The sequence below is a fragment of the Camelus bactrianus genome, chromosome 29 (assembly GCF_048773025.1).
Source record: "Camelus bactrianus isolate YW-2024 breed Bactrian camel chromosome 29, ASM4877302v1, whole genome shotgun sequence".
In the NCBI taxonomy this organism is placed as follows: domain Eukaryota; kingdom Metazoa; phylum Chordata; class Mammalia; order Artiodactyla; family Camelidae; genus Camelus; species Camelus bactrianus.
This window is the reverse complement of record NC_133567.1, coordinates 23,208,068-23,224,309: the sequence shown is the minus strand read 5'-3', so window position 1 is coordinate 23,224,309 and position 16,242 is coordinate 23,208,068. Positions and strand designations below refer to the sequence as shown.

Below are 16,242 nucleotides of genomic sequence, written 5' to 3'. Positions count from 1 at the left end.
TGAATTATGCTATTAAAAGACCACTCCAACAGCTCCGCGGAGACGAGGCAGTAGAGGAGCAAGAATAAAACAGAGGAGATCAATTATAAGTCACTGGCCGTGATTCAGGTGAAAGATGATGGAGTCTTGAACTAGACCGTTGGCTCTTAAGGTGAAGAGACGAGTGCGCTGTTAACATATCCATTTCACAAGTAGGAAAATTGCAGTTCCAAGGGGTCAATTGTCTTGCCCAGGATAACATAGCTAATAAGTGGAAGGGATAACATTCAAACATGCGTTTCATGGCTCAGAGTCCAGTGATCTTTCTACCACTCCACGGAAGAAAGGTGTTCATCCAACCTCTGATGTCAGAGCTGCTAAGAAGTTATCTTCAGGGTTCCAGAGAGACGAATAATTTCAGATGACTTCATATTAGCATAATTAGCATTTCCATAGAGAGTTAAAGACTTATTTTTCGGTTGACAATGTGGCTTCTTTTTTTTTTTTTCCCCCTCCTTGCTTAAAGCTGGATGGGCTCTCCTGTGAGGGTTCTGCTCTGGGGCAGTGGTGGAAACACATCTCAGTATGTCCAGACCTGGGTGTTCTTTGACCATTTTCTATTGCTTCCTTACTGGGAGTCCTTGCAAAAGTGATTTAATATTTGAGTGACTTAATAATCACTGTAATCTTCAAGGTCACAATACACGCAAGTCTAATCTAAAACATTGCAGATTTTAATTAAACTGATCTCTCCCAAGGGCTGAGTGCTCCCTAAAAAACCAAGCTTTATAAATACAAGTATGTTAATTGCTGGTGTTACCATCACAGGAGGAAATAACCTAGGAATAGAATCCAGGTGCCGCGGAGCTGCAACTGAAAGGCATCTTTCCATTCTTGACAGCGGTTTCTCAAATAAATCTCCTGTTACCCATTTGGTTTCTAAGGCCAAATTGAAACCAGTAGACCAGACAAGCTCTAAATTTGCTCAGTAATCTGGTTGATTCAAGCAAAAGGGAGTTTTTTTGCCTCGATTCTCTTCTTGGCTGTGGTTGAGGAGAAATAGGATTTGTCTGCCTCTTCCCAGATACCCCCAGGCTTCACAGCTATCATACGCCCCTGGAGTTTGAGTTATTTATTTCAGCAATTGAGGGATACCTGCCAAACATCTAGATACTGGAAAGATCTAGTAATCATGGTTTCCTACTCAAAAATGCCGTGACCTTTGTTAAAAGGAGCTAAATCCAGCACGATCCTGCAGCTTTTTAAAGAACATTCTTTTTTTACAATTAAGAAAGAAAAGGACTGAGGGCTTTCAAGGACATTATACATCAACCCAAAAGAGCAAAGCCCTGACTAAAATAAAGATTTTACAGCCTGTCACGGAGAAAACCCAGACCACATTTCCGATTAACATCTGAAGAGTGCAAACGCTCCATTTTTAATAGAGAGACCCAGGGGCTGCCGAGGAATGGCCTCATGGTCATTCTGACTCCACTGTTTTCCTTCCAAATACATTTATTGCCAAGTCTTACTCATCGACTGTGTTTAACCACTGCCTCTCCCTGCGGCATCTGTTAAAATCCCACTTTTCTTGAAATGCATCTGAATTTTTACCCTTGTATGCTATTACGATTTCAAGAGGAATCCCTTCTGGTTTTCTCTCTCTTTGGAATGTCCTCTCCCCCAGAAAATACCCACTCACCCTTCGATACTTCAGTTTAAATGTCACCTCTCTGAAGCCATCTCTAACCATCCCCCCAAAAGCTAGTTGCTCCCTGTGCTATTCTTCCATAATAGTTCATCCATGACTTTGCGACAGTATTTACCACTAATTTATAACTAATCTGTTCAAATGGATCTCAACAGACTAAGCTATTAAAATACAAAAACCAGAACTTTTCACACTTATGTCACCAGCAGCTACATAAAAACTACACGAGTGTCGATTTTCGTCGACCTTCTGCCTTCATTCAAAAATAATTTGCAGGTGCTATGAGTCCTAATTAAGTATGTAATTGTGGTTTGATAAAAACAACAGAAAATTATATTCAGGATCCCTTACAGCGTGACATGAAGTGCTTCAAAGAAGGCCGTGCCTGACGTGGTGAACAAGAAGCAGCCGCTTCCCTCAAGGGCCTGACAAGTAAGAGGCAAGGAAACACATGATTCCAATGCCTGGTGATGAAGCATTTGGATTGCATTCAGCAATGGAGGAGACACGGGATGTTATGAAGGGCTGAGGCTTCACAAGGACCAGTCCGTTAGACTTAGCAATAGCTTGAGGTTATCTGGGAACTGAAGGCAGATGGTCCTCGCTTCTCAAGAGACACGTGGAGACAATAATGTGTGCAGACAATGTGTGGGCAAAAAGGTCAGTCCTGGTGGCCAGCACAGGGGGTTGTGTAAAGGATTATTCGCATGATGTCTGTAGTGGGTTGAATGTTGACCCCCACAAAGATGCCCTTTGCCCTAAGCCTTGGAACCTGGGAATGTGATCTTATTTGGGAAAAATAAAAATGAAAAAGAGTCTTTGCAGATAGAAGTAAGGATTTCGAGATGAGCTCATTCTGGATCTTCTTGGATGGGCCCTAAATCCAACAACAAGTGTCCTTACATGAGACAGAAGAAGAGAAGACACACGAACACAGGGGGAAGGGGGGAGGGCTGTGTGAAGACTGAGGCAGAAATGAAAGTTAAGGGGCCTCAGCCAAGGAACTCCTGGGGCCACCAGAAGCTGGAGGAAGCAAGAAAGGATTCTTTCCTAGAGGCCTTGGAGGGGGCACAGCCCTGCCAATATCTTGGTTTTGGACGTCTGGCCTCCAGAATCATGAGAGAACAAATTTCTGTTGTTGGGAGTCACTGGTTTTAGCAATTTGTTGTAACAGCCCTAAGAAATTAACGTAATACCCAGCTCTTCACAGTGTTAACTTTCGAAATTTTACTGGGGGAGAAAAAAAGCACAGAAAAAGCCTGCTTGACATGCCCTTGACGCACACTACATGGCCAGTCCACCTCTAACGACCTATCAGTTTTACCTCCAAAGTGTGACCCTGATCATTTGTGCCTTACCTTCTCCACTGCCCCCACCTTTGTCCAAACCATGTCCCTCGCTCGCTGCACAGCTGCAGCAGCCTACTTCCAGTCTCCCACGCCCAGGACCTCACCCTCTGTAATCCAGCCTCTACCCTGCAGCTGGAGGGATCCTTTGGAATCATACATAAGATCATGTCACTGCCCTCCTTCTTAAAACCAGACAATGCTTTCACACCGTGCTCAGAAGTAAGATTGAAGTCCTCGTCATGACTTCCAAGATCCTGCAGAGTCTAGCCCCTACCTCTCTACTTCAGACTGCACCCCACTCCGCTGGCTGTCTCTAACCCAGACTGCGGTTCCTTGAATGCCATCCAGCCGTGGGGAGTTGGGGTTTTTCCTAATTTTGGAATAAAAGTTTTTTTAGGTAACATTTGTTTATGACATTATGTATGTTTCATGTATACATTCCATCTCGACCTCTGTATACACTGTAACGTGCTCACTGCCAAAAGCTTGGTTTCCATTTGTCACCATAGAGTTGATCCCCTTCACACATTTTGCCCTCCCTAACCCCGCTTCCGCTCCGGTAATCACTACTCTTGTCCTCTGTATCTGTTTTTTTGTTTGTTGGTTTGGCTTGGTTTGTTCATTTATTTTGCTTGGTTTTTTATATTTCCACATATGAATGAAAATACATGGTATTTGTCTTTCTCCTTCTGGCTTATTTCACTCAGCACAGTACCTCGATATATATCTGCACCACAGCTGCTTTATCCATTCATTCAGCATCGGGCACTTCAGTGGCTTCGGTGTCTTGGCTATTGGAAATAATGCTGCAGTGAACGGAGGCGTGCATATATCTTTTCAAATTCGTGTTTTTGTGTTCTTTGGATGCAGGTACAGAAGTGAAATAGCTGGATCAAATGGTGGTTCTATTCTTAATTTTTTGAGGCATCTCCACACTGTTTTCCATGAAGCAGCAGGGAGTTTCTGCTGGGTTACACTTCCCACCCCTTCCACCTCATCTCAGCGTCTTTCAGGACTTGCTTTATTCTCCACTGTAAGGGCCTCCCAGGTCTCCTTGCTACCTGCTCTGGTTGGACTACATTCCTTCCTTCTGGAACACTTACCTTTGTAATTATACACTCACTGGTGCATTCATTCTTCAATGTCTTCCTTCCCCGCTAAATCATAAGCACGAGGACTACTGCGCATGACCATGGCAGTTGCACTCTGCCTCAAGATGTCCAGATGAGGCAGGAAAAACAGATGTGGGGCATGAGGAGGGCCGTGTCCAAGGTCTCGGTTGAACCCCTAGGATGTGTCCCACCGAAGTGTGGGTCCTTGGCTTCTCGCAGGAAAGAATTCAAGAGCGAGCCACAGTTGAATAAAGGCAGATTTATTTAGAGAGATACATACTGCATAGAGTGTAAGCTGTTTCAGAAGGCAAGAGAAAGGCCATGAGGTGTGGGGGTTGGATGCTCAGATTAGAGTAAAAGTAAGTAGACACTCCACAGACAGAGTGTAGGCCACCTCCAAAGAGGAGGAAGCGAGAGGCGGCCACCAAGCGCTGTGTTGCTAGTTTTTTATGGGCTCGGTAGCCTGCAGGTGGGACCCTGGGGAAGGGGCTGGGATTCCCAGGAACTGGGCCACCGCCCATTCTTCGGCCTTTTACGGTTAGCCTTGGCGCTGTCATGGCGCCTGCAGGCATGTTATTTACCTTGCTAATGTTACAATGAGCATATAATGAAGCTTAAGGTCTACTAGAAGTCAAACCTCCGGCCAGCTTAATCCTCAAGGCCAACTGGTTATTGAATCTTCCACCATTTTGGTCTCAATTGCTGTCATTCCTTAAGTGGCTGTGCCCTGCCCCCTTCCCTCCTGCCTCACAGGGAGGGGCCAGGAAGGCTGGGTTGCAGCCTGCACTCTGCTCCTGAGCGTGAGCCCTGCTGCTGCGCTCTCCCGCAGCCACAGGTGCCCTCTGCTTTACAAAAGCGGGCATTTTTCTAGTCAAGCTTTGTGCCCAGAGGACCACATGTGCCCAGGGAAGCTGTATTTTTCCATTCTGCACAAAGACACAGGCCCTAGCAGACATCATGTTTTTATCGTTTGGCACCCAACTTCCAGCCCTTAAGGCAGTGCCTGGCCCACATTAAATGCCTAATGGTTGTTGAATAAATAAGTGAATGTAATTATCTTTTTATCTTTGCAAATGGACTAATGCAGATACATTTTTGTCATGAATATGCATATACAGCCTTGTGCCCTTTTTATCAGTTTTCAGTATTAAGAATAGCTCTGCTATGTTGATCTTTGTAAAATTATTTTGTTTTTTCTTTTATTTCTTTGAGGTTTATTCCCCAAAGTGAAATAACTAGGTCAAAAGGTAGAAACATTTCTAAAACTCTTGGAATATAGGGGTGGATTATTTTTTAGAAAAACTGAAGCAATTTACGGTACAACATGCAGTGTAAGGGCTGTTTTTCCCCAGCGTCAGTGATATAACCTCGTTATTCTCGTTGCTTTTGCATTTTAATAGGTTGTTTTAATTTGCGTTTCTCTAAATAGTGCCTGGGAAATAGGTCCTCAATAAATATTTGCTAAATGAATTAATTTCCTATGAACCTACTATTTTCATAAATGTGATCATTTATTTTCTGCATTTCTTTCTTTGTACAACATCCCTTTTTCATCATATATAACAAGTTATTGAGTAGAATTTAGGCACTGGTATAGCCTTCTATGTTTTAGATAGTCTGGGTTTCATCTAAAGGGTTTAAGTTCTGAGTTTCCACTTGTTATATTGGTCAAGTGGGTCATTCTGCATATCAAATAAATATTTATTCTGTATCATTGTGGAAGAAGTCAAATATTTTGAAAAAAATGATTTTAAATCTTTGTTCCCTCCAGTGTTTGCCTGTTTCTCCTGAAGACTCAGTTTTCAAAATGAGAGTACCAAGGTAGACCTCTAGTTCTTAGGACTATTCTAACTCCATATACATAGTCTTCATCGGAATAACTCTGTCATTCCTCTCCCCCTGACCCTGCCTTTCCTAAAAGACAGAAATAGTAGAGACATTGGAAGTATGAGCAGAGGTAAGAAAAATCAATTAATATTGAGGGGGAAAAACTTTCCATTTCCATTTTTTTCCCCTAGCTCAAACCTGCACACATTGCCTGTGTTAAACATATGCATTTGTATTTTCACTACATTCTTTTGTATACAGTCTTATTATAATTTATATTATATAATATATGTATTTATATGCATGTGTGTATATGTGTCTATGAATATGTTATAACACACATATGTATAATCTCCATGTTGCTCTATATTGCTCACATTCACAGCTTTGCACATACAGGTCATCTCAAACTACATATACCTTCTCCCTTTGCCATTCACACGCTGATTCCATCCACTTACCCGCCTCTGACACACTAGCACTATGACGGTTAATTTCACATGTCAACTTAACGAGGCTAAGGGATGCCCAGACAGTGGATAAAACATTATTTCTGGGTGTGTCTGGGAGGGTGCCTGGGTGAGATGAGCACTTGGAGCAGTAGACTGAGTAAGGAAGGCCACCCTCCTCACCACAGGCGGGCTCATCTGATCCACTGGGACCAAAGACAACAGAAAGGTGAAGGGAGGGCAGATTCCCTCTGTGTGCTGGAGCTGACACATCCACCTCCCCGGCCCTCAGACAGCGACACTGACATTCCTGGTGCTTGGGCTTTCAAACCAGACCTGGACTTAAACCAGAGGCTCCCCCTTTCCCCGCTTCTCGGGCCTTTGGACTCAGACTGAATGACACTACCAGCTTTCCTGGGTCTCCAGCTGGCAGACAGCAGACTGTGGGATGCTCAGCCTCCGTAACCATGGGAGCTAACTCCCATAATAAATCTCCTTTTGTACATATCTGTGCATGTCCTATTTTTTCTGTTTCTCTGGAGAACCCTGAGTAATAAAAGTCATTATACTTATTGTTATTTGTTACAGTTACATACAGCAAATTAGGGTTTAAAACTTCTTAGCCAGAAATTTGGCCTAATAACACCTTCCTAATTGAATATCAGGAGTCTGTAAACACCTGTATCTCCCTAAAGATAATGTCAACTGAAATAAATGCGCAGCCTAAAAGTTGAGAGTTATGTTTTATTTGGCAGGAGGACTCAAGCCAGGATGACAGCCTCTCAGATCTCCCAGAAGGACTGCTCCCAAGAGGTAGGGGAGGAGCTAGGATATATGGGAGCTTTACAACAAAGACCAGGTAGTTAGAATAATAAAAGATTACTTGTTAACTAAAGAAAGCCAGGCATCTCAAGTTAAAGAATTTAGCACTTTTTTGTGTATGGGAGGAAGCAAACATTTGGGCTCACTGAATTCATTCCTTTGACAAGCACCTGGCTATCTAGGGCCAGTGTCCTGTCCTTTCTTATTCTGAGTCCCCTCAGGGTGCACCACTGTGAGTAGCTGCAGAGGCCGGGCTGCAGGCTTGTCTTTACTAGGGTGGTGGCAGCCACGGATGACTTGATGGCTTCAGCATTCTTTGTTTACTGGTATGGTTTGTGGTATTTTTCGTTCAAAGTAATCAGACACCCATATTAGGTACTGAAAGATGGTCTTTTCCTAAGAGAGAGATTAAGTATCCTGCTCAGAAATACACTTTAAATGGTAGAGTTATCTGGGTCCAAAATCTATATTCTTTCCAAAAAACCATACCATGCTTTCATAGTTCTCCTTTTGTCCCGCTTCACCTGCTGCATACAGGATAGGCACTTAATAAACACACAATTGGAGTGAAAATCAGAAAGGCCCTTAAGGTATTGTCCTTAAGTTATCCACATCAAACAGAGGTGGATCTGGAATCAAAATCCATTCCTTTGCTTCCTGGGCCATTGCTCTGCTCACTAGGTTTTGACCTGAGGACACTTGCCATCAACCTCAGGGGTGTGTCCTGCAGCACGTGCTCTTTGAGAAACTCTGTGTGGGCCTGGGAATACTTAGGGATCTTCTTACTAAGCTATTAAATGAGTGAAACTTTCCACTGGAGGAGTGCTGGAGAAGCATTTTGTGGACAGGAGGAGAAACAACAACAACAAAAAAATAGATGCCAGTTTGGGCAAAATCCATCTGGCAGACAGACAATTTCTTCCGTTCAAAAACTCATCAAGCACTCCAAGTGTGTAACCTGAAGGCAAGTTTAATTAAAGCTTGAGAAATCTCAAAATAACCTGACATTTAAATATGTTATTTCCGTTCTGCTCTCACAGTCTGACACACACAGAGACATTCTCAGGTCCAAATTAAGCTCCCCAATGCCATCTAGCCCTGCCTAGCTACTGGATTACTCCGTGTCCAAGGTGACAGGAATGTGAATGAAACAGGCTCATCTAATCATTGTCCTTCGTGTATTAACATCCATTTCAGAGACAGATAGGTAGGAAGACAGGTAGGAAGTTGGGTAGGTGAGTGACTGAAGAGATGATTGTGATGGATGGATGGATGGACAGATAGATGGATGATAGAGTAAAATTCGTTTCTCTTCCTTAAAAAAAAAAAGGTGAAGGCAGAGCTTGTCTTGGGGAGAACCTCAGGAAAGGACTAAAAAGTAAGTGGTTTCTTTTGCCATGGAGCAAGAGACTTTAAAGTGTCAATGTGCAATCTTGAGCAAAATAAGTAGGCATTCATATGGTCAACATTTATGGATTCCAAGTATATGCTTTCTGTCTTGGAGGAGTAAATCCATTCGTAAGTGGCCTGGGGACACTTCACAAGTTTTTCTTACTCCCTTAGGTAGGACGGGAAAGATAAAGATGAGAGAAATGCCTTTCCTCCTGGTGGGGTAAGGCTTTGGTAATCTTTTTCCCTGGATAGTAGACCTTTTTAATGGAAAACAAATAAACTCTTGAGTGTGTTTTACAATGATCAGTTATTCCCTTCTACTGCCAGAGCAACAAGCAGATCTTTCTTGGCTCTTAGCCATGAGAACCCGCTGGAGTTTCTCAAGGTAAAACCCATACAAGTATATTTCCCCATAATTGTGACCCCCCCCCCAGAGTTTTCTCGTTCACTCTCAACCTATAGCAATTTGTCTAAATTACCATATAAGTGTTTCTACCAGTTAAAACTCCAAGGGCTTCTGTTCCAGGTAAGCAGGTCTGGCGATGGCTTTCTGGATTCACCTGTCTCTTCAGATCTGGGTGGGAGTTTACCCTGCAAATTCAGGTCCCTGATAAGTGCTAGGAAATCACTGATTTTCAGTTTGTTCAGCTTTTTGGTGTTGTAAGGACAGGAGTGACAACTTCTAAGCTCTCGACATGTCAGAGCTGAAACCCAATGTTAGTTTTTTTAACGACGAACAGCCAGTCGGAATGTTCCCTTCTCTGCAGCAACAGTTGGAGAAACGTACACGGTCTGATATCCATCTTCAGGCCTAGGACCCAAGCAGCTTCTCACGTCTCATCGCCCCCAAAGGCAGGGCTGTGAAAGTGTGAACGTTCCGATCTCCAGATGCTTGCTCTGTCTTTTCCAACCCTAGGGACTGCTTTATTTAATGTGAGCCTTCTTTCTTCATTTCTGAGTGGCTGACTCCAAGAGATAAAATCTACTGTGTTACCTTATCATGCAGAGCCTGCAATGTCTTTTTGTTTGTTTGTTTTAAACACTTGAAATGTGTTTTTTCTTGTCTTGGTTTCAAAGACCAGCCTTTATTTTCCAGATTATCTGTGAACGATAGAAGTTCTATTCATTTGTTTCATTCATTTGCGTGTTTATTCATTTGCGAGTTCACTTATTTGATAACTACTTGGGGGTCACTTCCCAAATGCAGTGTGCCCCAGCTGTGTCCCTGAGCGATCTAAAGCCCAGAACTCACTGACATTCCAAGTAGGAAGTTGAATGTGTCTGACTATCCTACAGAGCAATTTATGCTACTGAGAAACAATTTAATCTGGGAGTTAAGTATCGGAAGAGACCGAATTCACCTAATGTAACCAGGGTATTATTAAGGTTTGATGTCAGAGCTTTCAGTCAGAGTTCAGGGGAAGACTGAAGGTACACTCAAGAGAGGTAACTAAGAAGAACTTTAATAAAGGGATTATTGACAGAAGTCAATAGAAGGAAATTAGTCCAGTATATATAAACAGCTCAAACAACTTAATAAGAAAAAAACAAACAACCCAATCCAAAAATGGGCAGAAGACTTTAACAAGCAATTCTCCAATGAAGACATGCAAATGGCCAAAAGGCACATGAAAAAATGCTCAGTATCACTAATTATTAGTGAAATGCAAATCAAAACTACAATAAGGTATCACCTCACACCAGTCAGAATGGCCATTATTCAAAAGTCCACAAACGATAAATACTGGAGAGGCTTTAGGGAAAAGGGAACCTTCTTACACTGCTGGTAGGAATGCAGTTTGGTTCAACCATTATGGAAAACAGTATTGAGATTCCTTAAAAAATAAAAATAGACTTACCATATGATCCAGCAATCCCACTCCTGGGTGTATATCTGGAGGGAACTCTAATTCAAAAGGATACATGCACCCCAATGTTCACAGCAGTACTATTTACAATAGCCAAGACATGGAAACAGTCTAAATGTCTATCAACAGATGACTGGATAAAGAAGATGTGGTATATTTATACAATGGAATACTATTCAGCCATAAAAATGACAACATAACGCCATTTGCAGCAATATGGATGTCCCTGGAGAATGTCATTCTAAGTGAAGTAAGCCAGAAAGAGAAAGAAAATACCATATGAGATCGCTCATATGTGGATTCTAAAAAAAAAAAAAAAAAAGAACATAAATACAAAACAGAAACAGATTCACAGACATAGAATACAAACTTGTGGTTGCCAAGGGGGCAGGGGGTGGGAAGGGACAGATTGGGATTTCAAAATTTGTAGATACTGACAGGCAAATGCAGAATAGATAATCAAGATTATACTGTATAGCACAGGGAAATATATACAAGATCTTGTGGTGGTTCACAGCAAAAAAAAAAAAGGGACAATGAATATATGTATGTTCATGTATAATTGAAAAATTGTTCTCTACACTGGAATTTGACACAACATTGTAAAATGACTATAACTCAATAAAAAAATGCTAAAAACAAAGAAGTTGTAGTATATTCATACAATGGAATACTATTCAGGCATAAAAAAGAAAAATGACATTTGCAGCAACATGGATGGACCTGGAGATCATCATTCTCAGTGAAGTAAGACAGAAAGAAAAAGAAAAGTACCATATGATGTCAGTCATGTGGAATCTGAAAAAATTAAAAGAAGGAAAGAAAAAAAGAGGACACTAATTAACTCATCTACGAAACAGAAAAAAACTTGCAGACATAGTAAACAATCTTATGGTTACCTGGGGAAAAGGGGTGGGAAGGGATAAATTTGGGAGTTTGAGATTTGCAAATATTAACCACTATATATAAAAATAGATCAAAAAACAAATTTCTTTTGTGTAGCACAGGGAACTATGTTCTGTATCTTGTAATAGCCTTTAATGAAAATGAATATATGTATATATATATATGCATGCCTGGGACATTATGCTGTACACCAGAAATTGACACAGTGTAACTGACTGCACTTCAATTAAAAAAAAATCGAAGGAAATTAGAAGGAAAATCTGAGGACCCATCAAGGGATGCTGATACGTCTCAAAGCTAGCCACAAGGGAGCTGTTTCCATAGCTGAGACAAAAGGGGACAAGGGAAGGGCAGGTTACCAGAGCCCAGGAAGTTGTAGGAGTTGTATCTCTGGGAGATGGCATGTGTCAAGAGCTGTGGATTTTGTTGGAACTGCAGGCATTGCTATCCTAAGGCCTGGCCAGGAAAGAATGAGGGAACAAACGCCCCATCCCCACTCTCTTCCTGCTTTCCTACTGGTACTTCCCATTGTTTGAACCCAAACGAAAGTCAGAGAGCAAGCCCACAGAGGTCAGCTTCCTGGGGAGCAGAGAGGATGGGGAAGGATGAAAAGTGAATCCGGAAGGGCAGATGGAGTCCAAAGGGAGCCTGCAGCCTGCAGTCTGGGATGAAGACTCTCACAGGGCTCCGATGGCTACAGGGCCTTGATCTGAGGTGGGAGCTGGAGGCAAAACATGTTGAAAACTCTTGCCACTTCTGTTACCACCACATCTTGACTCTCTCTGCACAATTATCTGAACTCTCACCTCCAGGGAATGATCTCTGAAGCAGCATAAATGGTTATAATATTTGATTTTCTTTATTTTTTAAAGATTTTGGTGAAGGAAGAGTGAAAGTGGTGGCCCAGATTCGCTCTTCTCTCTTCCAGCCTTCTAGCAGCGAGAGGGGGAAACCGCAGGACTGCCAACGTGGTGGCGCACGGCTTTGCCAACCTTCTCACCCTGGACAAGAAGACCCTCCAAGAAATTCTAGTGCATTATCCAGATTCTGAAAAGCTCCTCATGAAGAAAGCCAGGTACAACCTTTATAACCTCATTAAAGAGGAGGTGGTTTTACTTCGTAAAATCTAAATTGAGAACTGTATTATGACGGCAGGGATCAACTTTCTCCGTGAGATACACTTAACAACTGCTTATGCAGTTATACACTGAAAACGTCACAGGTTAGGAGGAATGACAGTATTTCTGGTAGGTTTTGCCAGAACTCTCACAGTGCTGTCTAAAACGGCCTTTCTCTCCTGTCCACAGGGTGCTTCTAAAGAAGAAGGCTCCAGGCAAAGGGGCGACCCCTCCAAACAAAGGGCTTGCCTTTCTCTTCCCACCGAAACAAGAGACACCCAAGATGTTTAAAGCTCTCCTAGGAGGCGCAGGAAAAGCAGGTCTTGCCAGACTGCTCACATTGAAGAGAGAACAAGCCATTCAGGTAATAAGACAGAGTGGAAGGAGGGCTGTCACAGAGACCACAGGACTAAGGACACCCAGACAAGCCCCTGCTTTAATTCCATTTCAGACACTGGGATAATTTGGACTCATCTAATGCAAATAATTATGACTTTACATATAACTCTTATTATTATTTAAACTGTATGCCCCCTCCAAAAAAAAAGAATAAGGAAAAATGAAGAAAAAAAGAAAAATTTTAAATAAAAGAGAGAAAGGAGTTGGGTTATAGCTCAGTAGTACAGTGCACGCTTAGCATGCACAAGGTCCTGGGTTCAATCAATTAAAAACAAAAAACAAAAAAACAAACCAAAAAAAAAAAAAAAAGAAAATTAATACTGCTTGCCCGTATACCATCACATTTCACCCTCATAGGTTTATTATAGAGAGTTTTAATGTATATATACATAAATACAGTTGACCATGATTGTAGATTCTGTTTGTGAATTCGCCTACTTGCGAAAATGTATTTGCAACCTCCAGATCAACATCTGGGGTGTTTCTGTGGTCATTCGCAGGCATACGTGTGCACTGCTGCGAAAAATTTAAGTTGCCAGAGGCACAAGTTACCAGCTGAGGTTGAACGAGGGACACTCTGCCTTCTAGTTTCAATTCTCACACTGCAAACAAGTGACCTTTTCATGGTCTATTTAGCGCCATGTTTTTTTGCGTGTTTGTGTCTCTTGTCCCCTCTGCCTCCCCCGTGGTTAAAAAGGGCCCCCAAGCAAAGTGTGGAAGTGCTGTCCAGTGTTCCCAACCACAAAATGCTCTGATGTCCCTTACAGAGACATACACGTGAGATAAGCTTCATTTAGGCATGAGTTGTAGCGCTGTTGGCTGTGAATTCCACGTGACGAATAGATAATATCTATTAAGTGAGGTGTTTCTAGACAGAAACGCACATGGATCAAGGTTATGTATTGATCGGTTGACCAAAATGTTGTAGCCAGTCTCCTAGGAACCTAAACTTGTGTTACCCCGAAGAGCCATAGTTCAGGATTTGCTAATTCAGTGTTTTATAGAATTCAGCAGTTTTACAGAACAAAACTACTGTGAATAGTGAGGATGAGCTGTATATGTATAAATATACATATATATCTTTAAATATATAACACGTTTGCCAACAAGCCAATAAACATATTCACAAATATTCATTCAATTATTATCACAAATGTTTAAAGCCAGAAATAACCTCATGGATGTCATCCAAGCCTTCATGTTACAGGTGGAGAAACTGAGCTCCGGATCAGTTTCTTTGGATAAGGTCACAATCGATGACAGAACAAAAACTATTATTCAGGTGTTCAGACTTCCAGGTCTACACCAAGCTGTCTCCCAATTCCTAGTAATGTTAAGAAACTCAAATGTTATTGTTTTTCTCTCCTTTTTTTCGTATTTATTTGATTCTGATAAGTCTATGAGGGCAGACACTAAAGAATGGAGCAGGGATTCAGGTTTTCTGAATCTAGTCATCATGTTAGCTCTAAAACTGTAAGAAATAGGTGGCCGTGGACCTTTCAGAAAACTGGTAAATCAAATATTAGCGTAAGTCACACTCAAGAGACTAAAATTTGCCTCCTCCTTTTTCACACACACACACAACGCTGTGGTGAAAATTACCAAATGCCTCGTTTAATCGGCATAGAAATAGTAATTTGGGTAAAAGACTTGACAGTAAAGAAACATATGTCAGTGAGTTAAGTCAAGTCCCCAGCTTCATACTGGCATATCCATGCCTTGTACAAGCCTCTCTCAAACTGATCCCAGGCCTCACCCATAAAGAGCATAGCATGTTTTTGACGATGGAAATTCTACAGATGACCTAAATACAGCAGATTCTAAAACTGTATCCAACATTCATGGGACAGACTCATGGAGAAGATTGTACTAGGAAAGAGAGAAGATTTTTCTCCCTGAGGTTCTTCTATGAGGTTCTCCAAGAGGAAAATCATACTTTCCATAGTATTTTTATGGTATTCGGTTAATATTTATTTTAAGAAGAGATAAATATTTAAAATTTCATCTTCATAAAATAAATAAGCAAATATTTAAAAAGCAAAGAGTCCTAAGCATTAAGTCTAATAATTCAGAGACAGGTATAGGAAGAGAATTCCTAGACAGGCACAGAAATGTAGTGCGGACGAACACCGTAATTCAAGTGTGACAGCTCAGCCCCGTCCTCCAGCACATCAGGAAGCAGTCAGGTGCTAGTCAGAGGCAGACACAAGTCCCCTATTGACTTCATTCGGACAGTCTTCGCCTTGGTGGTGATTATGATTTCAATACCAATTTTTTTCAACAACTAGGAAAAAAGTGAAAATGCTGAAGGAGAAGAGGATAAAACGAAAGAACATGAAGAAAAAGGAAGCGAGCCAGCAGAGACACCCCTGGACGCAGCTAAACATGGAGCAAATTCCGTTACAGCGGAGGCAAGGCCCCAGCCAATCAGAAGGGCAGGTCTGCCCAGAGGCACCACCGGCCAATCACTCATCATCAGCATGGCTCCCTCGGCCGAGGCGGGGGAAGAGGTTCTGACCATTGAAGTCAAAGAAAAGGCTAAGCAGTAAATGCCCATCTTTAGATACAACCTAGCTAGTTCCCAAAGAGATTGTAGCCAGGATGGTAGCTCACGTTCATGAGAGGGGAAAACCTTGCCGGGACCCTTGAGAAACCGTAGGCAAACCCCTAGCTAAGTTTCTAGGACTTACCTGAGAGTGTGACCTTATGCAGTGGTAATAAGACTATTAAAAAAGCCATCCGTATTCTCTGTTGTCATTAGCTTTGTGCAATTGGTATTTCTTCTACTTGTATGTAGTAGGTTATTTTTCTTCCATTCTTTCTGGATGTTTCTTCCCTCCATTTTGATTAGCTTGGTCTTAGCACTGAAATGATTTACTAACTTTTTTCTCTTAATTGTGTATGTGTGTGTGTTAAAGTCTTGTATTACACTGTGTCTTGGTTAAATGGTCTATGTATATGAATATTACCTCTTACTTGGGGCTAGGAGATTTTAATAAAAGTGTCAAAGATCAGGTGATTTCCATTCAAGCTAGGGTGATGAGTTAGTCAAGTATCCGATCAATCAATCCGATCAATCAATCCGATAAAGTAGCTGAGACTGAAGGGAAGAGGCGACAATGAGCCAATGGGTGTGAATCTGACTTGCAAGGAGTCCTCTGAAGAGAGTGCTGGTCAGCAATGCTAACAAACACTTGAGCAAAATCACATTACAGCAACATGTTTGGAAAAATCATACCCTTTGCTAAAGAAACAAACTTTAATATTTTCCATCATGAAAGGCTCATCTGGCTCAACAGACTCAAACACA

At 41.8% G+C, this 16,242-nt stretch overlaps 1 protein-coding gene across 1 annotated transcript in view; it reads left to right on the top strand.

Moving 5' to 3' along the window:
* Positions 1–15,660, top strand: part of CNGB3 (cyclic nucleotide gated channel subunit beta 3) — a 109,852-nt gene extending 94,192 nt beyond the window's left edge. The window contains exons 16-18 of the mRNA XM_010952037.3: positions 12,344–12,490; positions 12,723–12,897; positions 15,221–15,660. Coding sequence (XP_010950339.2) covers positions 12,344–12,490; positions 12,723–12,897; positions 15,221–15,481 — 583 coding nt within the window. The 3' untranslated portion in view covers positions 15,482–15,660. The remainder of the gene's footprint in view (positions 1–12,343; positions 12,491–12,722; positions 12,898–15,220) is intronic.
* Positions 15,661–16,242: the final 582 nt, after the last annotated feature.